Source organism: Drosophila bipectinata, chromosome 2R (genome assembly GCF_030179905.1).
Source record: "Drosophila bipectinata strain 14024-0381.07 chromosome 2R, DbipHiC1v2, whole genome shotgun sequence".
Taxonomy (NCBI): Eukaryota; Metazoa; Arthropoda; class Insecta; order Diptera; family Drosophilidae; genus Drosophila; species Drosophila bipectinata.
The window spans coordinates 16,345,216-16,367,734 of NC_091737.1; the positions used below are offsets into that span (position 1 = coordinate 16,345,216).

Genomic DNA, 22,519 nt, shown 5'->3' on the forward strand with positions numbered 1-22,519 from the left:
GGAGCAACAAAAATTGCATGTGGTCTCAATCCTTGAACAACTTTCGTCAAGGGGATTATGGAAATAAAATTGCATTTACGTTGGGGCTTTCAAATAATCCCACCTACACACACAAATGTGTATATTCATTTGTATAAACCATTCGCATTCCTTAATCTAGTTGATGTAAATTTCGAATTTCGCTCAACACCTAACGACCTTCGACGCCAATGGCTTTATTTATTGCTTTTTATCCTTATCGTAAATTAAAAATTAAGCGCCACAGGCAAAACAATGGGCATTTAATACATTTATTACAAACGAACGTGTATTGCATAAATCAACGTAAATCCAGGCTAATATATGACCGTGTCCAGCGCTTGGCTATGACAACTTATCCAGGGGCTGGGTAGCTACTTGCGGGAGGAGTTTCTCCGCAGTGCCAGCTATCAGGGAGTGCAAATCATCGGCTGTTTGACTGGCATCCAACTGGTGCCAATAGGTGGACTCGTTCGAGCAAATACGATCGAATACAGCAGAAACGCGGCTTTGAAACTCTACCTTCTCGTAGCTGATCATAGGAAAGGAAAATTTAGTTGAATTAAGGCTATATTCCTTAAATTTTACTTGCACTTACCGCTCCTCGCCGAATTCACTGCGCTTTGCAAGACTTTCAGGTGCTGCTCTAAGGTAGAAAACGGCATCCGGCTTGATGAGGCCCCTTTCCGGCGCATAACACCATTCAAAGTCCATTCCCTTGGCCACGCTGTAGGCCACGCCGGAATAGGAATATCGATCCACAATGAGCGTCGTGCCGGCAAGTAGTTTCTGTCTCAGCTTTCCCATTAGCTCCCAGCGGTTGGAGGTGAACAGGAGGTGGATTACCTCATCCGGCAGGTCCTTGCTGTTTGTCAGATAACCGTTTACAACCTGACCAATGTTTGTAGACCGAGCCGGGAAGTTTAAGGACTCCGTGGGTATTCCTTTCGATTTGAGAAGCTCAGCTGGAAGGCATAGATGTCTTTAAAGAAGGTGGCTTCTGGTTGCTTACGCTTCTTACCTAGTCGCCGGCTTTGTGTGCTCTTCCCACTGCGGTCGCATCCTTCAAAAACAATAAGCGCTCCACGCTTCAGAGGGCTCATTTTGTGTTACAAATTGAAAATTTTGCCTTTTAATGCATTTTTAAGTGTGACCGCATTTTGCCGCCAAAATAATTTCCCATGGAGGTAAAAGGGAAATTTTTAAATTAATCAAATTAATAGCTTCCACAAATTTAATAATATTATAGGAAAGCAATAAAAATATTTTTATAAAGAAATAATTTTTAAAAGCAGCCAAATTTATGTAATTTGAAAAATGATAATTCTGGTTTAAACAGTATTTTATATCCTTTGCTGTTACGGTATTTTTCTTTTGGTATTCTGCTACTAAACTGGCATCGGCCACCCTGCCAACACACATAAATTACATTTTGTTTTAAACAATTGAAAAGCCAAAATAAAAGTAAAATACAACAACGACTTAGCGGCATTTGTAAAACCAGCATCTTTAGGACAAACATTATTGGCCGCCATGTGTTAGCTGCCGGAACGCTGCCCCATAACGCGTTCCAATCGGTCTGGGATTTTCGACCCAAAACAAGAAAAATTCGCACGCCGTCGCAACGAATTCGCAATGCGCTACCGCTGAAAATCGAGGTACCATACAGCTTTTACGCCTTGGCCAAACTAACAAACTAAATGCAAAGAAGTTAAAAACGCTTAAAGAAAAGCCACACATAACTGGCAATGGAGCTGAGCGGCGTAAACGTGGGCAAAAGGACGTTGGCCAGTTGAAAAGACCGCGTGCTTGTGGCGTAGCGTGCAAGGGAGGTTATCGCGCAAGGACCACGAGAGCGAAGCGGCTCCTCGTTCGCTCGCTGAAAACGAAGCGGCTCCCCTCCTCGCCTCTCGCTCGCTAGCTCGCCGAAAACGAAGAAGAAATCCTTCCGTGGGTGGTGGTGTTGGTGTGAAAAAAGTGCGTGCGGTGCGATACGGTACGGTCTGTTTATGGGCCAATTGGAGCCGCATCTTGGGAGTTAGCAGCTCCTCGATTCCGTTCAACTCTCCTCTGTCCATGTGGCAGGACCTTCCGTCTGGCGGGTGCAAAATTAGACGAGGTTTTTTTCCCCTTCTTCCCCTGCCACTCTCTCCCAGCTGTCCCTTTATCATTTAACTGTCACATTCCCACGGATTGCTAGACAACTTATGATCCTGGCTGCTCATTAGTCCTGTGATGGCTAACAACAATCACCCGCATCCGGGCCATCTCAGCCAGGCGGCGCAGAATCCATCATGGAATCCCCTGCAAGTGAGTGTGAAACTGGAAAAATTATTCCACCAAGCAATACATAATGCTCCCTCCTGTGTTTACAGATTCCATCGTATATACCGCGGCAGCCGCAGTTGGCGCACATGTCAAATGAACGGCCCGGCATGGTGCGCTCACCGCTGGCCTGGCACATGTCCGGGGCCAGCTCTGCCCCCGCCCAGCCGCCACATCCTCATCCGCATCCACCCCCGCCACCCGATGCCATTTACAATTTTATGTCGGCCAATCACAAAAACGTAAAGCCGCTAAGGATCGCAAAAACCCAGATATTAGACCAACCCGAAAAGCATGTTCGATTCTCCCGCCTTTAGTAGAGCCTCCTTTAGCCTCGTTTAGTTATTGTTGTTATGCGTTGACCTAAGTTGCTTTGTGTTGTTGCCGCCTGTTGTAATCCTTTGGAGCGACTGTAGCCATCACTAAGAGTTCTAATAAGCGTTTCTGTTTTTCACTTTAGCTGGATCACCATCATCAGATGAATCCATTGCTGGCACCACCATACACTGAAACATTACCCTTCGACTCCATGGACCTGTCGTTGCAATCCGCCCGCAATGCGGCCCAGCCGTTGGCCAAGCAGCAACAGCAGTCGCAGCCACAACAACAGCACCCGCAACACCAGACCCAGCAACAACAGCCGCAATCGCTCATTCATGCCCCTAACTACACATCAATGTGAGATTCAGTTTCCCGTAGTGAGGAATTTTTAATCAACTTATCCCGCCCCAAAAAGCAGTCAAAATCTCACGACCAATGCCGCTCAGCAGCAGCAACAGCAACAAGGACACTTGGCTGCGATGGCTGCTGCACATGCCAGCTTACTGCAGTCCAGCAGCCAGAATCCAGTGGTCTCTGCTCCTGGAATCACAAATGGAGCCGACTGTGAATCGCTTCTGCCGCCTCCGCCACCCGCATCCGTATCCTCCGGCAACAGCAATCATGGCGGGAGCAACAACAGCAGCACCAGCAGTAACAACAACATAACCAGCCCGCACTACATGCCAACTCGCGACGAGAACTTCAAGCTGGCACAACTGAAGCGCAGCTTCGACCACGAACTGCAGGCGGGGAAGAGCATGCCGAAAGACAAAGACTGCGGCTACCCGGGAGCAGGATCCACCAAGCTACCTGCCCACAACGTGCAACAGCAACATGGCAGCAGCAAGAAACGTGAGTTGATGGTAATATTGCAACCAAATCTTGAATCTAATGTGAGTCTTTTAACCCAAACAGCATCGCCATTACGCAACTTTCATCAGCAGCAGCCGCAGCCGCCGTACAACTTGGCTGCCAAATTCAATGGCCCCCAGACACCACCCACTCCTCAGTCACCGCTGGGGTCTGCCCCACATCAGATGCAATCACCCACCATGGACTACAATCAGCTGCATTTGCATCATCCCCTGAACAGCGCGGGTGGAGGTCCGGTCCCAGGCGGGTACCAGCACCTGCAGCCGGATCAATCCCAGTCACAATCACAGTCGCAGTCGCATCCTCAACACTTGCACTATCTCAACCAGCAACCGCCGTCTCTGCCACCCCACTTGACCAATGCCCCGTTTCAAGGGCAACCGCAGGATGTGGTCCATCAGCAGCAACTGGGGGCCACAACACCGCTGCAACAGCAGACACATCATTCCCGCAATGCGCAACTGACGAATCTCGACGTGGCGGTGAAAGGCAAGCCGGATTCAGAAGCTGAAGAGCAGCCTGTTATTACGGATCTCTCCTACCGGAACGCAGATTCGGAGAAGCCGGCTCCGGAGGCCCCTGAATCTCCCTACCTGACGACTTCGAACGAAGAGTCTCTGGAGTCCAATAGCAATAGCAGTAACAGTCGGAAGCGCCGCAAACGGAAATCCAGTATGGTGATGAGGGTAACGCCAAATGAAAATGCCCCCGAAGGAGCCACCAGCAAGCAGCAGCTACAGCAACAGCAGCAGCTTATTCATGGCAACAGCTGTAGTCCCAAAAACGGAGGCACGGAGTTCCAGCCATTTAGTTTACAGAATGAGAAGGCGCCGCAGGAGAACGGAAGCAACGGATCACCGGCACCAGTGGAGAACAGCAACAGCAACAGCTCAACGCCGTACAATGACAACGAGAACCCCAAGACCAAGAAGCAGCGGCAGGCCCTGCTGCAGCGCAACCTCACCGAGCAGCAGCGTCAGACCCATGAGGATGAACCTCCTGGTGCTAAGAAGTCCACACCGCCGAGCATGCCGCCACCCAGTCCGCAAAGTAATAGCAGCAGTAGTAGTTCGAGTAGCTCCAGCGCCAACACCCATAGCAGTCGGGCAAGCAGTGATGTTCGTAGAGATCAGAAGTCGGAGGTGAGTAACAAGGCCACCACCGATACCCCAGCATCGCCCGCCCTCGTGGAGCAGGGAAACATCGATGCAAGGCCGGCGGTCAGTGTTCACGAGTGCGACGAAGAAGAGGAGACGGCGACAAACAAGGCATCCCCTCCAGCTGCACCTGCTGCCCTCCCTGCTGCCCCAACTCCGGTGACGGAATCTCCCAAGAAGATCGAAGCCGAGCCCTGCCCCTTTGGCGAGGTGGAGGATAAGCTGGAGCAGATGTTTGCCGGCATTGAAGAGGAACCAGATCGCACCTGCACGCCGGAGAAATCCACTGTGGAAACGGGGGAAGCTGGAAATCACGATTTGAGCGCACAGCTGGCTCTGGACAGCGCCAAACCCGAAGAGGCGCCAGCGGAAAAAGTGGAAGCTGCGCCTGTTGCAACCCCAACACCTGAAATACGTCCCATGGCGACCAAGGCGGCAATGAAGTCCACGATGCCCAGTCCCGTGCACAGCCCCACGCCAGAAGCCCGCTCCACCTCAACTCCCCTAGCAGCAGTGGACGAAGGTAAAGCCAAAGAACCTGCTGCCCCCAAAACTGCGCCAACTCGCAGGCCACCTCCCCGCCGCCTCTCCATGGGAATGGATGTCTCGCTGCTGCGGTTCATGATTGACGAGCCTCCCGCTAAGAAAGCGACGGGGCGGAAGAAAAAGGCGGCAGAGCCAGAGCCGCTGGAGGACGAGGAGATTGACGACGACAAGCCCAGTACCTCGGCGGCAGCTGCGGCTGCCCTGGCAGCTCGGTTGGCTCCCAAGGGAAAAGCGGGCGCTGCAGCCAAGAAAAAGAATGCAGGAAAGGGCAAAAAGGGAGGAGCGGCAGGCAAGGGCTCCGGAAACGCAAAGAATGCCAAGCATAATGGAAAGAAGGCGGGACGAAAAATGCAAAACAACACAACGGATGAGGACAGCACCTCAGCGCCCACAAATGGAGTGGCCTCCGCCCCAGACTTGAAGGGCAAGTCCCCGTTCATTCTCATCAAGGCAGACGGAAGTGTGACTATCAAAAATACGCACAACGCCGAGGACGTGAATGAGAAGCAAACGAAGGCCAAGAAGGCGCCGCACGAGAGGAAGAACCTACGGGGCATGCACAGTTCAACGCTGAGCAATCGCTACGACGCGGACACCACGGACTCCACCTGGATTTGTGTGTTCTGCAAACGCGGCCCCCACAAGCTGGGTCTGGGCGATCTCTTTGGTCCGTATCTGGTGACCAGCGACTGCGAAGAGTACCGAGCCGCTCTGCAGGCGCCGGGTGTTCAGGACATCGATGGCTTGTTCGTCAGTAAGCGACGGCGTGAGGATATGGTCAAGGTGCAAGATCGAAATCTACCCGTGGTGCCCGCCACCCTGGCCACTATTATGCAGGCCCCCAAAATCAGCATGGTAAGATAACAAATGATCCGGGTTGGATGGTCTTTAATCTCAGATCCTTTCCAGCATAAACGAAAACGAAAACAGACGCATGATAGTCAAGTGTCTTACAGCGACGATCCCAACGAATCGCAGTCGCAATGCTCATCGACGGACCCGCTGGACTGCAATCATGAGACCAAGTTCGTGGAGACGTTTCGCGGCATGGGCAAGACCTCGGAGCACGGCTACGAGGTGTGGCTGCACGAGGACTGCGCCGTTTGGAGCAACGACATCCACCTTATTGGCGCCCACGTCAATGGCCTGGATGCGGCGGTGTGGGACAGCACACGGTATCAGTGTGTGCTCTGCCAGCAGTCGGGGGCCAATATCTGCTGTTTCCAGCGTTGCTGCAAGGCACCCGCCCACGTACCCTGCGCCCGATCAGCCAATTGGAGTTTAAGCGAAGAGGACCGCAAGGTCCACTGTCAGTTACACAGCGGAGAGTCGGGTGTTGCCGAATCCGTGAAATTGGAGCCACTAGTTCCAGTCGTCTCGGTAGTGACACCCGCTCCTGCTCCAGCACCACCGCCCGCTTTCAATGTTCATTCGCTTCCCTGAGTACGAGTGCGCGTCCAGAAATGCCGCCTGGTCGCCGAGCGTTGAGCGTTGAAGGCACACCATCCCGAGTCGTACCAATTCCCAACACAACCCGCAGTTCGCTGCAGATATTACTTAAGCTTTTGTACATAAGTTACCGACTGCCGTTGCCGCCAGGAGGGCATTTCGTAATCCGTGAGGTGTTTTTTGTATAAATTCCGCTGTACATTTTTAGGCTTTGACGCACCGCCCAGGCGATAATCACAGCATCCTTAGTTGTTTATATTTAAGTTAATCCTAAACCCTACTAAATTATTTTTCGGCTAGTACTACGCACTATTCATTAGTACCTTTTAGTTCTAACTACACCTAAGCTTAAAGACTCCTACTCCCATCAAAACCGACGTTATGCCCTGCATCACAAATGCCAATTGTATCGATTTAGTTCAATTTCAATATGTGTGTGTATAAACGACGAATACTCCATGCCATACCGATAACTAGCGAGTAATCCAGACCCGTACCCAGATCGTAGCCAAGGGAGATTCCAATGCGTGTGTATGCGATGCGACGTTGCAGTAGAGTTACTTATAAATAGAAAATGTTTGACACCAAGTAAGCGATAACATTCGATGCCCAATTCAAAATGGAAAACGGAATATTGTACAACAATATAAGTATAACTGATAAACACATATGCGATGAAATAACAATGATAATAGAGTGGTAATGTAAACGTTAAAGCCAGCTAAATTAAACCTTGTATTGTATTCGTATTTGGTAAGATCTGTACGTATTGCTGATAATTTTAAACCCTAAATTCGTATAAACAATAAAAACTTAATCTCACAAGCAACTGATTAAACGATTCGTTCACTTTTCGTTCGTTTTATTTATCAATAAATATGAAAAAAGTATACACTCATACATGGGCTGGCTGTTTCGGTCAAAACACGTGATTGCTATGGTACACTGACTTAGCTTAGACATAAATAGTTTATTAATTTAGCTACAAAGTACTTAATTATCGTCACATCCTTCAATAGCGACGCAGTCTCCTACGGAGCGTCTGCGTCACATCGTTGGGCAGCCGACCCACGCTGCTCTGGGGCACGTCGTAGGATGTCCTCCCGGCGTAGAAGGCGCGCTCCCTGCTTTTGCTCGATCCGGCTCTGTTGGTATCCACCAGCTGCAGTTGGCCGGCCGACACGTCGCTACGCTTCTGGGCTAGCTGCAGTCCAGGGATCAGACCATTACCCAGAGTGGGCAGCTGTACGTTGAGGTGGTCCACATGGCGTCCAGCTATCACCGGTCCCTGGGCAATGTTGCCGGTGGATACCGCCACAGGAGGAGCCAGTGGCGGGAACTGGGGCAACTGTTGCTGCTGTTGCTGGTAGGGCACGAAGATGTTGGGCGTCAAGTAGGGTTGCTGGATGGAGTGGATGGTGGGGCGTTGCTGTTGCTGGAACTGCTGCTGTTGCACCTTTTGGGGCTGTTGATATTGCTGGTAGATGGTCTGATGCTGCTGCTGTGGCTGCTGATATTGCTGCGATATATAGCTCAGTTGAGGTTGCTGCTGAACGGGCTGCTTCTGGACGATACGCTGCTGGTGCTGAATGGCTTGCTGATATTGCTGCTGATGTTGCTGATGGGGCACTCGTTGTTGCTGTTGCAATGTGGCAGCAGGAGCAATATTGCTGGAAGCCGACGAACTTTGTTGTCCAAACTTGTTGTTTAGGAAATCGTTGAGGGAAACATAGGAGTTGCCTTGCTGGCCACTCCTAACAGGTGCCTGGGTGGCCAAGTTGGAGACAATACTGCCCACGGAGTTGGGAGCAATTCGCTGACCCTCAGCGCGGGCAATCACAATTCCAGGAGGCGTGGGCAGCGACAATTGTGGTTGCTGCTGTTGTTGCGGGCGTGGCGGCACAGTCAGGCTTGAAATAGCTTTGGGAAAAAAGGATTCAGAGGATGGCCAAGAAACTGGAAAATGTCTCTCACCTGGCGCTGCTGCCGGCTTGACGTATGGGCTGCTGCTGACTGCCGGAGGTTGCTGCTTCACCACCTGTCGCGTTGCATGTTGCTGCTGGCGGTGTTGCTGCTGTTGGGACTGGGCACTCTTAAAATTCTGCAAAACGGATTCGTCAACAATGGCGCGGGTTAACTTATCGAAGGAAAGGAAAGCAGAGGAGGGCGAAATGTTGGATGTGGTCTGAGATTGGGTGTGGGTCTGGGGCTGGACGGGAGCAACCAAGCCGCCAGTAGTGTGAGTGGCAAATACGTGTGACTGTTGGATGGGTTTGCTGATCTGAGGTGCCTGGTTGTAGCTGAAGCCATTGTTATAGTTCGAGGCCAGGGCGGAGATGTGCTGGTTCAGGGAGGCCAGGGAGGAGGTAGTGCTGGGACTAAAGGTGCTAGTGGTGATGCTTCTAGGCGTGGTGGTGCCGCGGGTTCGCTGCACTGGCGCCTGAGTCTTGAAGTTCGAATAGCGACTCTTGCCGCGACTCGCTGACGCCGTGGGTCTGGACGAAGGTGCTACATTGTAGCTTCTGGGCGTGGTTGGGCTAGTAGTGGTGCTAACTAAGCTGACGGTGCTTCGGGTGGCTGGCGTATAGACGCGATTTCCGCGCTGAACTTGGAATCGTTGCAGATTGTTGTGGACACTCTCCCAGCTGGCTTTTCCTGCCGGAGTAGGTGCCACCTTGGTCTCCCGGTCGATGTCTCTAACGGCCAGTTTCTTGTTGGGGCCTGGCTCGGCTCCACCGCGGACTTGGGAAAGGGAGGATACAGTGGTTGTCGTCGCTGGGGTGGTGATGGCGAAAGGTGCTGTTGTGGTTGCCTTCGAGGTGCTCTTTGTGGCCTGGGATAAGCGGGATAAGCGCAGCCTACTGGCCGCCAAACGTTCCAGGTAACTCTTGGTGGGGGCGGTGCTTCGCTGGGTGGTGGTCGTTGTGCTCGAAGCTCGCACCACCGGAAGAGGACGAATGTTGGCCCTCTTCAGCATGCCTGCAGGACGATTGCGGCGATATCCTTTGATGCGTTCCTGGAAACTGTTGATTTCTGTTACCGTCTCCGTGGAGGCTAGCAAGGTGGGTGACGCAGTAGTGCTAGTGCTAGTGGTCGTGGTTGTGGTGGTTGTGGTGGTGCTGGGAATGCTGCTGGGGATACTGTTCTCCACCAACTGATTGGTCAGGAAAGCTCTCTCCTCGTCGTGCGAGGTGAGCTGGACACCTGCCAGCAACAGCTTAGCCGCCTCGTTATGGACGTCAGTTTTCTCTACGGATTCGGGACTTGGGTTTGGACTAGGCTCTGCCGTAACTATATCCTCGCTAATGGGCAAGCTAGCCGTTAATGCAGCGGCCTGGCCAATAGATTCAATTGCGGGAACTTCCCCAGAAACCGCCAATTCCGGTGGTGCCAGCAATGTAAGTGGTTCGGGCACGGTTGTGGCAGTAAATGGAGCTTCTGTGGTCTCCGGGACGGTTACCTCATCGCCCTCAACCGGTGGCAGAGTTGGAGCAATCAGCAGTGGCTCAATGGTTTCAGTGGTAGTGCTTGTGGTTTTGGACAATTTGTGTTTTTGGTGGTCAATGGATTTGTGATCTTCGGTGGGTATCTCGTTGGGCTGTGTTTTTGGTTTTAAGTGTGATGTGTATTTTGTGGTTTCGGGTTGCAAATGTAAGCAAAAGTTGATAGCAATAGTGGATAGAGATAGAAAGATAGATAGAAATAGAGATTGTTAGGATAGCACTACGATAGAGTTACTAATAATAGTGGGAAAGGATTTATGAAGTCTGGATACTTAAGTTAGAGTCTCTTGGCTTACCGTAAATCTCACCGTACTGGGCGTCAGTTTGGGCTTCTTATAGCCATAGCCATTGGGCGATCCCTTCTCAGCCTGCATCGCAAATCCGCGACTCAGGAACCGGAAGGGCTGCTTGACCTTCGGCGGAGCCATCGACTGATAACCGGAAACCGAGGGATCCACATCCGTGGACACTTCATCCAGTAAGTTGTTTATATTCGAGACCAGATCTATTTGAACTGCTTCATCCTTCGTGTTCCGAATGTGCTTCATATAATCGGGAGCCAAGTTCTCTCCAGACGTGGACAGGGCATCCGTGAACTCCTCCAGACCCGCATTCACCCGCTCAGCAAAGTTCTTCTGCTTTTGGTAGTGATACTCCCGGGGATACTCAGCTATGATGTGGGCATTGGTGTGATCAAACTGAATGCCAGGATCGGATGACAGTTCTCCCAAGCTGTTCACATATATACCCTCGTCATCGGCAGCGGTCTTTGTCGGAATCAACGGCTCACTCTTAAGGGCCTCGCCACGACCAACTTCTAGGGGGGATTCTTGGGACACAACTGGCTGAACAGCTGCTGGTTCACTGAGAGCAGCGCCATCTCCACTCAGGTCCTTCCTGAGACTGCGGTGTGGATTCTGGGACTGAGTTTGGACCTGCTGCAAGGCCTTTGTGATTGTCTTCATGGGATACTCCATCATGTGACGCACTCGCTCCATCATCTCGTGGGTGCTGCCCACGGTTTTCTCCTCGTTCATGTCATAGAATCTCTCAGACTCGTCGCAGTTGACGTTGCGATACCAGTCGCAGACAAAGTGCTTCTGACTGAAAAGGGTTCCATTGGGGCACAGGAAACCGAAACCCTGAGGCGATCGGGCGGTGTGGGCACAGATGCGGAATGCCTGACAACGACTCTCCACATCGGCGTAGTATCCTGAGGAGTAAAAAGTATATAAGGTTAGTAAACTAATTTAATTTCCTGAGATGAACAACCCACCTTCATGACGACCCCGGCACACAAAGCTGGTCTTGGGAGGAGCACTCAAAATAGGATAATCCAGGCCAGGCTCTCCGGGAATCGTGTGCCTTAGGTCGAACTGCTGATCCGTATACTCGTTGGATTTGTCGGCATCCTCGAAGTTTCCGTGGTTGCTGCTTTGGCCACTGGCCACGCCCACAAGGAGGGCGAGAGCCAACCACAGACAGAAGCTGGGTGGCCACATGCTGGAATAAATCAGAAAGATGCGAATTGGATTAATTGTGACATTTTGTAAGCGGCGTTTTGCGACACTTTATTCATTAGGCTGATTGATAAACCATGAATCGGGCCAGAGCCAAGCTCATTGATTAAAATGTGCGTTTTGGCCCATTTGCATACAAATGCGGCTAACAACGGAAACACGTAAGGGGCCACTCATTAGCATATGGATGGAGCATAGCGTATCTTGTAGTATCTCGAGGCGTGTCCGAAACTCTCACGTAACCAAATCGAGCGGATATTCAACTGGCCAACTGATTTATGTGGCCCAAACAAATGCCGTTTACGGTTGGGACACTGACTATTTGGCGGGACTGTGCGAACAGTCAAGCGTAGGAGCTGCGGGGCCATTTACGGCAAAGTGCGTCCATCAAAAGGCAGTTAAAATTCGATTGGGCTTATCGTGTGCATTCCATGCTGTCAATAAAAGGAGGCACTGTCTGACCCTGAAATGCCCGCCAAGATTTCCGCTTGATCTAGATGTGGTGCCACTTCGAATCGCTTAAATATTTATGATCAGATCTCGATTCGATTTGAACTGAAGAGTTCATAATTTCACTCTCTATGCCGAATGCGAATCATTAATCATCTGGCTGGCGTTTAATTGATGGGCAGCGATTATTAATCACAATCGGGCCTTATTAGAATGTGGCTAATTCCGAATTAGCCAAAACAAATCAATACTAAGCACAAACAGAAATCAAGTATTCGCAGCGCTTCCAGTTAAACACTTGAGCCATCAATTCTCGATGGGCCGCTGAGGTCATTTGCCGCTATTATGTTTTATGGAATGATATGTGCTGACAGCAAAGATACAGATACAGATGGAGCGGGCAGCGCAGATAAATTTCATATTTCATGCAAATCAAAACGAAAGACTTAGGCAACGAACTTGCCAAACTCTTCACAATGCGAGCCATCTTCACTTGTCTTCACCCTGAATTATTACCTTTAATTGTTCGCATTGATTGTTGTGTAAGGAAGTCGAATGGTAAGCGAAAAAAATAGCACTCCACCGGCCGCTCAATGAAACTTTTCAGTGGCAATTGTTTGCCAGAGATTTGATTTGGATAGTGCACCTCAAAGGCATTTAAAGCAAATGAAAACGAAAATGAACTGTGCCAGCTAATAGTTATTTCTGGGACCATTGTAATTGTCTAACCATCAAAAATGATAACTCTATCGTTTATATAAGTCCACTGGCTGGTGATGTAACAATTGTAAAATCATAATTATGGCCAAAATAATTGCATCGCAACGGTTGACATTCCCTGGCAGTCAATAACCTTCCTGCAAGTCAACAAACTGTAAGCTGAACAGTTCTATATAATGACTATCTAAGCGACATCTAATTGAATTTTAATGATTCCTCTTTGGCCAGAAGCTCTTGGAAGCTCTTCTGCCATCCATCCATCCATCCATTCACACACTCACAATATGCAAATGCCGCGATTGCAGACGAAGAATGGAAAATAGGAAAATGACTTCTTCAAAGGTGGTACTTATCTTCGGATTGGAATGCCCCGCAGACTCGTTACAAAAAAACCATTTACAATTCGACACTTTCAGGGTCAGTATCAAGAGCAAAGGCACCAACAGAAGACCAAAAATCAAAATCTGAAAACCGAAAGCCGAAAAACAACAGACAACTAGGAAGCATTCGGTAGAAAATGTTTTACTTCTCATTGTTTTCAATGATCCATCAAAACATTAAAATGCCAGACAAATGATGATTAAGATGAGAGGCCCCCCGAAACAAGAAGCCAAGAATAGGGAAGGAAAATTTCAGATAACAGACTTTGCATTGAAAATATAATAAAAGAGAATGGTTAAAGCCCATCAAACTATTTTCAATGAGATGATGGTGGATTATCCAAAAGACTCTACACATATATATCTGTATTTGCTGTAATTCAAATGCCTCGATCATTATTTTTTATGATCTCAGGCTGAGTTTGGTGCAAATTAATTGGCAGCACGTTTTCGAGCCGGGCCGAAGTGAACCATAAATCTTCAACAGATATCACGAGAACGGGTTACCCCCGGTTGGATATATTTAATTATAGCGAATATCTATCTTTGACTCCATTGGCGCCGACAAGCCTTGACTCTTGAGTGTCATCCCGCCGAAAATTGATGACTGGCCCAGGGATGGGTTCAAATTTATAGACATGCTCGTATGTGCGAATATATTTAGAAGGATCTTCTAGACATGTCAGTCTCATTTTTTTTCGCCTCAGCGCTTCTCACGATTGCTCATCAACTTTTTTAGACAGATTTGACTTGAAGAGCCCGCATCTCTGGAATTTTGGTCGGTTATGGTCAGATGACGTAAAGCGAGTGCGTAACACGAGATGAGTGAGCCACTTCTGGCTGTCTCAGCGATTGAGGGAGATCCGTGAATAGCTGATTCTATATCCGTATACAATGCTATTTTATTTCAAGGGGTTCAGAAAAGTGGAATATGTAAACATATCATTAACGTATTATGTTGAAGTTTGTTTTTTATTGGTAGTCTTTAAAATAAAATTCTAAAAATTTGATCCCGAGCTGATTAAATCTTGATAAAATGTGAACTACATCCTACTACCTTCTATATCTTTATCTTTAGTCCCTAATTTAACTATTCTATAAATTGTTCAAAAGAAAATAATAAAACCTTATGTAGAAATATTTGGAATTTATGATTTTCAAATGACTCAATGTTAAAAGTTGAAAACCTATTTAATATTTTGGAGACAACAAAAATATATCCTTTATGAGTTGGGAACAAATTTACATATTTGTAAGAAAATCCTTTTTACACATAATTATTTTTCTAAGCTTTTTTTACAAAAAGGAACATTTTATTATTACTTATATTAAATATCTTTTATTCAAAGAATAAATTAAACACCCTGATGTTTTTTAAAACTCAAAGTAGATTGTCACAAACTACCATAAATTTTATACCCACGATTAAAAAATCATCGGAATCTTTAAAAACGCTTTTTATTTAATTTACTGATTTATCTAAAATCTTTATATGTTTTGAGTCACATTTGTGCTTACTGTATTTTTTAGAACTTTTGCGAATTTGTGGGCGTTGGGTATTTGTCAAGCTCAACTTTTAATGTGTATATATGTGATTATTTATTGTTTGAATTCTCTCAGATGATTATCTCTTTTTGTGTTCGATGCAGTCACATTTTTACCTTATTTATCTCCGAAGAAACGATTTAACTGGACCGAAATTTAATTAGTTTTTCGGTTAGGTCACCACTCTTGTGAACTTTTGAAATATATGATAAGTATTTTTTGGGCACAAAGTAACTTCACAAACACACTAGCTGATAAGCGGCTGAAGCATTATCCTGCCAGTCGTATAGTTGATATCCTTTGAACGATTCGAGGCGGAAAGGAGCCGGCAACGAAGCGGAGCCGTGACAAACTGTACCGTTCGAGGCGCGAACTTGAACTGAACTCGGGCATCCAAAAGGTAATCGAAATATTTTGGCCAAAAAGAGTTTGGCCAGCAGCAGCAGCAGCATCCACAACCCAGACATTCAGACCCCAAACAAAAAACAGAAGAAGAAGATACAAGCCAAAACCAAAACAACAACAAAGCCCCAATCGATTGCGTGTGACGATGATGATGATGATGGCAATGTTGAAGCTAATAATGAGGATGTGGCTGCTGGGAAACCGGTGACAACCTGTTGCTGTTTCTGGTGAAGATGTTGCCGCTACTAGCCTACATAACAGTATCAGTTGGAATCCATAAAAATGAAAATAAAAGAAAGGAGCCCACAAAATGCTGTCAACTTTGTATTTTTTTAAGGGCGTGTTTGCCTGGGAAATTATAAGACAGTAGTATCTGGCAGTGGATGGAATTTAATACCAAAATAGGTGACCTTCAATGACTGTAATAATAAACGAATCTAAAAACCGCATAATTAATCACGATGACCCGAAACAATAACTTTTTTTTTGGCACACTTTTGTAATTGTTTTTTTTTTTTTTGGTAAATTTTTAATTAAAATAAACTTTGAAATTGGATATAGTTAAAGTTCTCCTTTTTTTGGCTTTCACTGTTGTCCCAAAATCGCTTTCGTTTTCATTTGTATGTTGACTTTTTTAGGTTTTCACACGCACAAACAAAAAATGTGGCAAATCGGGTTATAGCCCGGCAAATTCCTTCCATTTGGGCCGCATAATTTATTGACCACGCTTTATGTCGCGGCAGAGGTTAATGGAAGGAAGAATAACCATTTCCGCATATGAATCTAAGACGGCGCTTGAGTATCGTGTGACCCAAATCTGAAATTTTAATTAAACAAAAGCTCGATCAATTAACATTAAGCGCTGCTAAGCAGCTGCACTTGAGGCGCGTTTTTTGGCTGCTCTTACGGGCTCTTTGGCCAAATGATTGATGGATGGCGGTGGCGTTGGCGGTGTCATGTGGCCATCCGGTCATCTGTGTTGGTTGGCTCATCCGAGCAGATAGATCCACGCACATTCACACATGAAACGCCTTGATGCGCGTTCTACAAATTGGATTTTGAGCGCCATCCAACAAGCGGACAAGCTAAAAAATTGTTTGCCACAGTATCTGCCCCTGATCCGCTTAAATATTGTTTAATTTTTAGTTTTATATTATTTGTTATTCGCTGATAAACGTGTCGGACAAGTGGCCAAATATTTGCCATGACTGCAGGCGTGTTTACAAGTCCAATACCGAGGCCCTACACCAAAAAAACAAATGCTTAAAAATTGCTTTAAAAAAATTCAAAAGATATAGGAGGAACATGTACTACAGGCACTTAAAAGTTAAACACCTTTTTCCAATTCTTAAAACTGAAATATATATGGTTATTTTCAGTGCATTTAGTTACTGACCAACAACTGTGGCAACATTGAGAAGTGGGTCATCAACTTTCAGTGCCACTACCGCATATGCACTTGCACCACCCTACGGGGTACATAATCCATATAAAAGCAGCAGCCACCAGTGGTTGCATCACCATTCCAATGCCAGTGAAAATAATGTTCGGACTTGAATTTAATCTTCTTGTTTTAGCAGCTCTGGTCGCTGCATCTCTCCTGGTGCTGCCCTCGGAAGGCACTCCCGTCATGAATGACACCGTGGACAGACCAGAAACCGACTACAAGGCTCTGTTCGTGGCATATCTGGACATGGGCACTGCCCTCTTCGGCACCTGGGCACCGGAGGGCGTGATGGAGGAATGGATCAGGAAGAGGCAAGCTTTCTACGATGCTTAACTACGATCCTGGCCTTTCCCAAAGATTATTGCGTAACTCTCGAATGCTTCAATAAAAACTTAAATAAGAGGAGGTTGATGGGTTGAGGGTATAGGAGCTAAGGGGTCAGAGACAACATTTTAATTATGCACGCTTCAGTTTTTGGCCATATCAGCCATCATTACCAATGTGTCTGTTAGTGGCCATTAGACATTCGCTTGTTAGTTAAGACTAATACACTATCTAAAGCACCATTGAAACTCTTCTTATGCTTGCAGCAGTTTTATAAAATAAATATATCCTTGACAACCGATTTTATTTCTTTTTTTAATATAACTTTAGTGTACCTAGATGCTGAGTTAAATAAGTTACTATCTTAGAGCATCCTCAGTCCCAACTCTTTTACACCTTTAAAAAATCTTAGAGTATTTCCCTGAGTGCTTGATATAATCCCCCTCAACACTTTTTCAATTTTTTATCTTTTCTAAAGCCATTGGCAGTGTGTTATCTCTGAACATGACACTTTATATGTTTTCTTTCATTGGCAAATTAGTTATTTTTTGACAAATCCGCTGAAACAAAGACAAAAAGTAAATAAATAGATAAATAAAGGCAACCGCTGCCTGCCTGCCTGCCATTCCACAATGTCTGACATCGATCAATTTGTCTAATCATATTTATTTATACTCCTCCTACCTCCTACCAAATCCCATTCGTTTTTATGCAAATAAACAAAGCCCCAAAACTCCTACGAAATTGATCATCATTATGCAATGGCTTATAGAATTCAAGCAGCACTTGCCATTGATTGAATCTTTCGGATCTGGCTGGATGATAAACGGCCCACTGATTTGAATGGATCTTGTCAGAATGGTGAGGGGGGGAGGCAATCAAAATAATCACCTGGCAAATTCTTTCATTTCGATTTCAATTATTCGGCATAATAAATGAAGTTGGCAATTTGTCTGCGGCTCGCCTCCAAGTGCTTCCTTTGTGATGCTGCTGGTGCTGGCAAGTGTTTTTCTTTCCATAAATTAAGTAATCCGATTGTTGTCCGATTGCCAGTCCATTCATCGTGCTCCACAATATATATAGACCTTACAGTGGTTTCTTCTCTATATATATTATTGTGATATTTGACCTGGGGCTAATGCGGGTTCAGCAGGTTCGGAGAGTCTTTACTTCCTGCACGTGTCAAAAAAATTATCGAGTCCGCAAATCATCATTTGGCCTGGCTTTAATTGCAGGTTATCTTGGCTGTCAATTCTCTTTTTTATCTTTATTTTTCTAGATATTTTTTTTTTTTACCGGCTAAACTATTATTAAAACTAAATTTGCCAGCTGAGTGGCCAAGAATGTGAAACATAGCCAAAAAATGGCTTACTCACGTGCCAAAGATATAAAATAATTTAGATGCGTTTTTAATAATTAGTTCAGTGATTTCATTGATATAAAAAAAAATACTGGAAATATTTTCTGACAATGAAAAAAAATCTTAAAAATTTGTATATTTGTGACACCTGCTGGCATTAGTTTTCCCCTCTCGGATCTCGAATCCGACACTAATTAAATGCAAATCCGATCGCATTAAACCCGAAAGAGGAAGGCTTCAATCATGCCCAATCCATCCATTCATTCATCGCGATGAACTTTAATTCGATTACGAGCCCGGGAAGGGGGCTGAACATTCATACACAAATTTTCGAATCACGGGAGCACGCAACCAGTGACCGGGCACCGGTAATCATCATTAGTTGGCTTCAATCATTTGTTTTCCGCTTAAACAGTGAGCTTAGCATGCAAATAAGTCTTAGCCATCTCGTCTTGGCCACCACCACCAACATCGAAGCTATTCCCACAGAAGGCGAAGACTGATGGGCGTTCGCTTCTAAATGCCATGTCAAACATCTCATTACTCAAAATGTTTTCCAAATTTATCGAATAAATCAAAATTAGCGCTCCAAACGGCCGAAGAAGCTGGGTTAGGTTTCACTTTCATTTGACCAAAAAATTCCCCGGTTCTCCCCCCAAAAAAAGGAAAAAAAAAACACCGAACATCACTTTTAATTTATATAAAATTTAAGATTTTAAAATGATGTAAGCTAATGCCTGATTAGAGGCAGGCATTTCTAAATCAAATTACTTTCATTGATTCGGTTAATTGCCCGGGCCAAATGTCTGTGAAGCTCCATTTCCGTAGCCCCAAGAAACAAATTCCCCAACCCACAAAAAAAAAATACCTGGGATCCAATAACTAAAACCCAAACCCATACCCCAAAAACTAAATTCAAAATAATCAAACGCCTATTACATCACATCAGCATATGTATGCAGATGTAGCCGGCAAACGGCGTCTGACAAACACATGTTAATTTCCACTCATCTCTCCAAAAACAAAATCCGTATCCGAAAGGTTCGTATCTTGTTTCTATTTCAGCGTCCCCATTTCTTTCCTCGCCGCCACGCTCATAATATTGATTTCTTTTGGCAAGCCAAATTTCATAATCACACGCTACCACTCGGCACTCGGCACCGATCCGATGCGTTGCCGGATTATTATCAGCGCCATAAATTAATCAGAGGCAAGAGGGACTGAAAATTGCGCTGGTCGCGCATCCCCCATCTACCATCTCCCATTGCCCATTGCCCGTTGCCCAGCTTATGTATAGTATCTACCCCGACCCAATCTTCGAAAGAAATGCATATGCAAATGGGGACAGAGGGCAAAAGAAACGCTTTGATTTTGCCGGACCCTACCGGTCTGGGGCGGGATCGGGAGATATTCGTGCTTGCTTTTTTATTTTTAATGGGAAAGAAGCTGGTGCAAGCGAAGCATTAATTTTATTTTATGTTTTTATTATGCATTTGCCGGCCACATATTCATTTTGGTATTTTTTTTTTTCTTTTTGTTTTAAACGCACGATTTCCTCAAAAACTAGCCAAATACCAGTGGAGAAAGTGGAGGAGCTGCAGACGGGCCTATCCCATTACGCACTATTCAAAATGTTGCGTTTTTTAGGACAGTAGGTTTCCCATGGGACAGTTATGTCTTATGGCTCCAAGCCATGTCTATATCTTTGCTAATCTTAAACTATTTTCCAGCGGAATTTATCTTAAGAATGAAAGCCTTAAAACAAGAATTTTGATCTGATTCTTAAATTTTTATGTAAAATCCAGGTATTCCATTTTGCCCTTAAGCCAATTCTATAACTTGGTCAGATTCCAGTGGCGGATTTAAGGAAAAAGGCCCAGTGGGCAAAATTTTTTCAGGGTACATTGAAGGGTATTTTGAAGGGCCCAGAAAATTAGACAAAAAATCTTAAAAATATTTTGTTCCCAGATTTTGATGCAGATTTATGGAGAATCGATCCACAAATCGTTTAAGGTATTCCGTTCAAGAATCGGATGAATATTTTCTAAGATATGGCCTTCGCAGTGGGTCATACGGGGCTCCCCATGCATTTTGCACATTTTGAAGGGGACAGCCCAGAAAATTTGACAAGAAATCTTAAAAATATTTTGTTCCCAGATTTTGATGCAGATTTATGGAGAATCGATCCACAAATCGTTTAAGGTATTCCGTTCAAGAATCGGATGAATATTTCCTAAGATATGGCCTTCGCAGTGGGTCATACGGGGCTCCCCATGCATTTTGCACATTTTGAAGGGGACAGCCCAGAAAATTTGACAAAAAATCTTAAAAATATTTTGTTCCCAGATTTTGATGCAGATTTATGGAGAATCGATCCACAAATCGTTTAAGGTATTCCGTTCAAGGATCGGATGAATATTTCCTAAGATATGGCCTTCGCAGTGGGTCATATGGGGCTCCCATGCATTTTGCTCATTTTGAAGGGGATAGCCCAGAAAATTTGACAAGAAATCTTAAAAATATTTTGTTCCCAGATTTTGATGCAGATTTATGGAGAATCGATCCACAAATCGTTTAAGGTATTCCGTTCAAGAATCGGATGAATATTTCCTAAGATATGGCCTTCGCAGTGGGTCATACGGGGCTCCCCATGCATTTTGCACATTTTGAAGGGGACAGCCCAGAAAATTTGACAAAAAATCTTAAAAATATTTTGTTCCCAGATTTTGATGCAGATTTATGGAGAATCGATCCACAAATCGTTTAAGGTATTCCGTTCAAGGATCGGATGAATATTTCCTAAGATATGGCCTTCGCAGTGGGTCATATGGGGCTCCCATGCATTTTGCACATTTTGAAGGGGACAGCCCAGAAAATTTGACAAAAAATCTTAAAAATATTTTGTTTCCAGATTTTGATGCAAATTTATAAAGAATCGATCCACAAATCGTTTAAGGTATTCCGTTCAAGGATCGGATGAATATTTCCTAAGATATGGCCTTCGCAGTGGGTCATATGGGGCTCCCCATGCATTTTGCACATTTTGAAGGGGACAGCCCAGAAAATTAGACAAAAAATCTTAAAAATATTTTGTTCCCAGATTTTGATGCAGATTTATAAAGAATCGATCCACAAATCGTTTAAGGTATTCCGTTCAAGAATCGGATGAATATTTCCTAAGATATGGCCTTCGCAGTGGGTCATATGGGGCTCCCCATGCATTTTGCTCATTTTGAAGGGGATAGCCCAGAAAATTTGACAAAAAATCTTTAAAATATTTTGTTCCCAGATTTTGATGCAGATTTATGAAGAATCGATCCACAAATCGTTTAAGGTATTCCGTTCAAGAATCGGATGAATATTTCCTAAGATATGGCCTTCGCAGTGGGTCCTATGGGGCTCCCCATGCATTTTGCACATTTTGAAGGGGACAGCCCAGAAAATTTGACAAAAAATCTTAAAAATATTTTGTTCCCAGATTTTGAGGCAAATTTGTGGAAAAGAAATCGAAGGTGTAACTTTCAGCCCGAGGGGCCCTGATAGCCTTTCGTTGGGGCTATCCAAACCAAGTCCATATCTTGGCCAATTTTCATCCGATCCTTGAAAGGAATACTTTAAACGATTTGTAGTTCGATTCTTCATCAATCAAAATCAAAACATAAAATCAGAAATTTCGACCCGGATTTTTCAAATTTTTCTGATGGAACCCCTTGCAAAATCCAGGATATCCATTTTAGCCCCAAACCAAGTCCATATCTTGGCCAATTTCCATCCGATCCTTGGAAGGAATACCTTAAACGATTTGTAGTTCGATTCTCCTTCAATCTAAATCAAAACCTTAAATCAAAAATTTCGACAGATATTCATATTTTTCCCCTGCAAAACCCAGTATTTTAAATATTGCCCCAAAGCCAGTTCATATCTTGGCCAATTTCCATCCTATCCCTGAGCGGAATACCTGAAACGATTTGTAGTTTAATTACCTCTTATTCTGCATGAAAACATTGACACAACATTTTTTTTTTTTAACATATGTATGCCGTAACGTCTGCTAAATTTCTAAAAATCCCACCTAAGCCCCCATTTTGCATAGATATTTGTCATCGATTAGTCAGCCACATCTGTCGGCACATCATAATCTGATTTGGGCATTAAAACCGTTTACAGTTTTCGATT

The 22,519-nt window shown here is 45.4% G+C and overlaps 4 protein-coding genes across 10 annotated transcripts; 2 read left to right on the forward strand and 2 right to left on the reverse strand.

The window, feature by feature from the left end:
• Positions 1-260: 260 nt before the first annotated feature.
• Positions 261-1,199, reverse strand: LOC108123420 (uncharacterized). The gene is made up of 3 exons (XM_017238546.3): positions 1,040-1,199; positions 617-983; positions 261-550 (listed from the first exon to the last, which is right to left on the reverse strand). The coding sequence occupies exons 1-3, from the start codon at positions 1,119-1,121 to the stop codon at positions 364-366; spliced, it is 636 nt and encodes a 211-aa protein (XP_017094035.2). The 5' UTR covers positions 1,122-1,199; the 3' UTR covers positions 261-363.
• Positions 1,200-1,412: 213 nt separating this feature from the next.
• Positions 1,413-7,519, forward strand: LOC108123538 (uncharacterized protein CG5098). Of its 7 annotated transcripts, none has more exons than XM_070278165.1 (6): positions 1,413-2,328; positions 2,394-2,639; positions 2,804-3,021; positions 3,080-3,516; positions 3,580-6,095; positions 6,150-7,519. In XM_070278165.1, the coding sequence occupies exons 1-6, from the start codon at positions 2,254-2,256 to the stop codon at positions 6,681-6,683; spliced, it is 4,026 nt and encodes a 1,341-aa protein (XP_070134266.1). In that variant the 5' UTR covers positions 1,413-2,253; the 3' UTR covers positions 6,684-7,519. The 7 variants fall into 7 exon arrangements, with proteins under 7 accessions (XP_070134266.1, XP_070134267.1, XP_017094254.2 ...); XM_070278166.1 differs by having other exon boundaries at positions 3,083-3,516; XM_017238765.2 differs by having other exon boundaries at positions 2,394-2,585; positions 3,083-3,516.
• A 15-nt stretch (positions 7,520-7,534) lies between these two features.
• LOC108123539 (nuclear factor of activated T-cells 5) lies at positions 7,535-15,193 on the reverse strand. The gene is made up of 5 exons (XM_017238767.3): positions 14,924-15,193; positions 11,469-11,695; positions 10,489-11,405; positions 8,664-10,287; positions 7,535-8,609 (listed from the first exon to the last, which is right to left on the reverse strand). The coding sequence occupies exons 2-5, from the start codon at positions 11,692-11,694 to the stop codon at positions 7,702-7,704; spliced, it is 3,675 nt and encodes a 1,224-aa protein (XP_017094256.2). The 5' UTR covers position 11,695; positions 14,924-15,193; the 3' UTR covers positions 7,535-7,701.
• Positions 15,194-16,752: 1,559 nt separating this feature from the next.
• On the forward strand, positions 16,753-17,270 carry LOC108123429 (uncharacterized). Its single transcript, XM_017238554.2, has one exon. It carries the CDS (start codon positions 16,756-16,758, stop codon positions 16,990-16,992), a length of 237 nt encoding a protein of 78 aa, XP_017094043.2. The 5' UTR covers positions 16,753-16,755; the 3' UTR covers positions 16,993-17,270.
• The last annotated feature ends 5,249 nt before the right edge of the window (positions 17,271-22,519 follow it).

Coding starts and splice junctions, on each gene's coding strand:
- LOC108123429 (XM_017238554.2), top strand. CDS start 16,756: ATGTTCGGACTTGAATTTAATCTTCTTGTTTTAGCAGCTCTGGTCGCT.
- LOC108123538 (XM_043210393.1), top strand. CDS start 2,254: ATGGCTAACAACAATCACCCGCATCCGGGCCATCTCAGCCAGGCGGCG. Junction 3,022..3,082: donor GCCCCTAACTACACATCAAT/GTGAGATTCAGT, acceptor CCCAAAAAGCAG/TCAAAATCTCACGACCAATG. Junction 6,096..6,149: donor AGGCCCCCAAAATCAGCATG/GTAAGATAACAA, acceptor GATCCTTTCCAG/CATAAACGAAAACGAAAACA.
- LOC108123420 (XM_017238546.3), bottom strand. CDS start 1,121: ATGAGCCCTCTGAAGCGTGGAGCGCTTATTGTTTTTGAAGGATGCGAC. Junction 984..1,039: donor CACACAAAGCCGGCGACTAG/GTAAGAAGCGTA, acceptor TATGCCTTCCAG/CTGAGCTTCTCAAATCGAAA. Junction 551..616: donor AGTGAATTCGGCGAGGAGCG/GTAAGTGCAAGT, acceptor TCCTATGATCAG/CTACGAGAAGGTAGAGTTTC.
- LOC108123539 (XM_017238767.3), bottom strand. CDS start 11,694: ATGTGGCCACCCAGCTTCTGTCTGTGGTTGGCTCTCGCCCTCCTTGTG. Junction 11,406..11,468: donor GTGCCGGGGTCGTCATGAAG/GTGGGTTGTTCA, acceptor TTTACTCCTCAG/GATACTACGCCGATGTGGAG. Junction 8,610..8,663: donor CAAGCCGGCAGCAGCGCCAG/GTGAGAGACATT, acceptor TTTTTCCCAAAG/CTATTTCAAGCCTGACTGTG.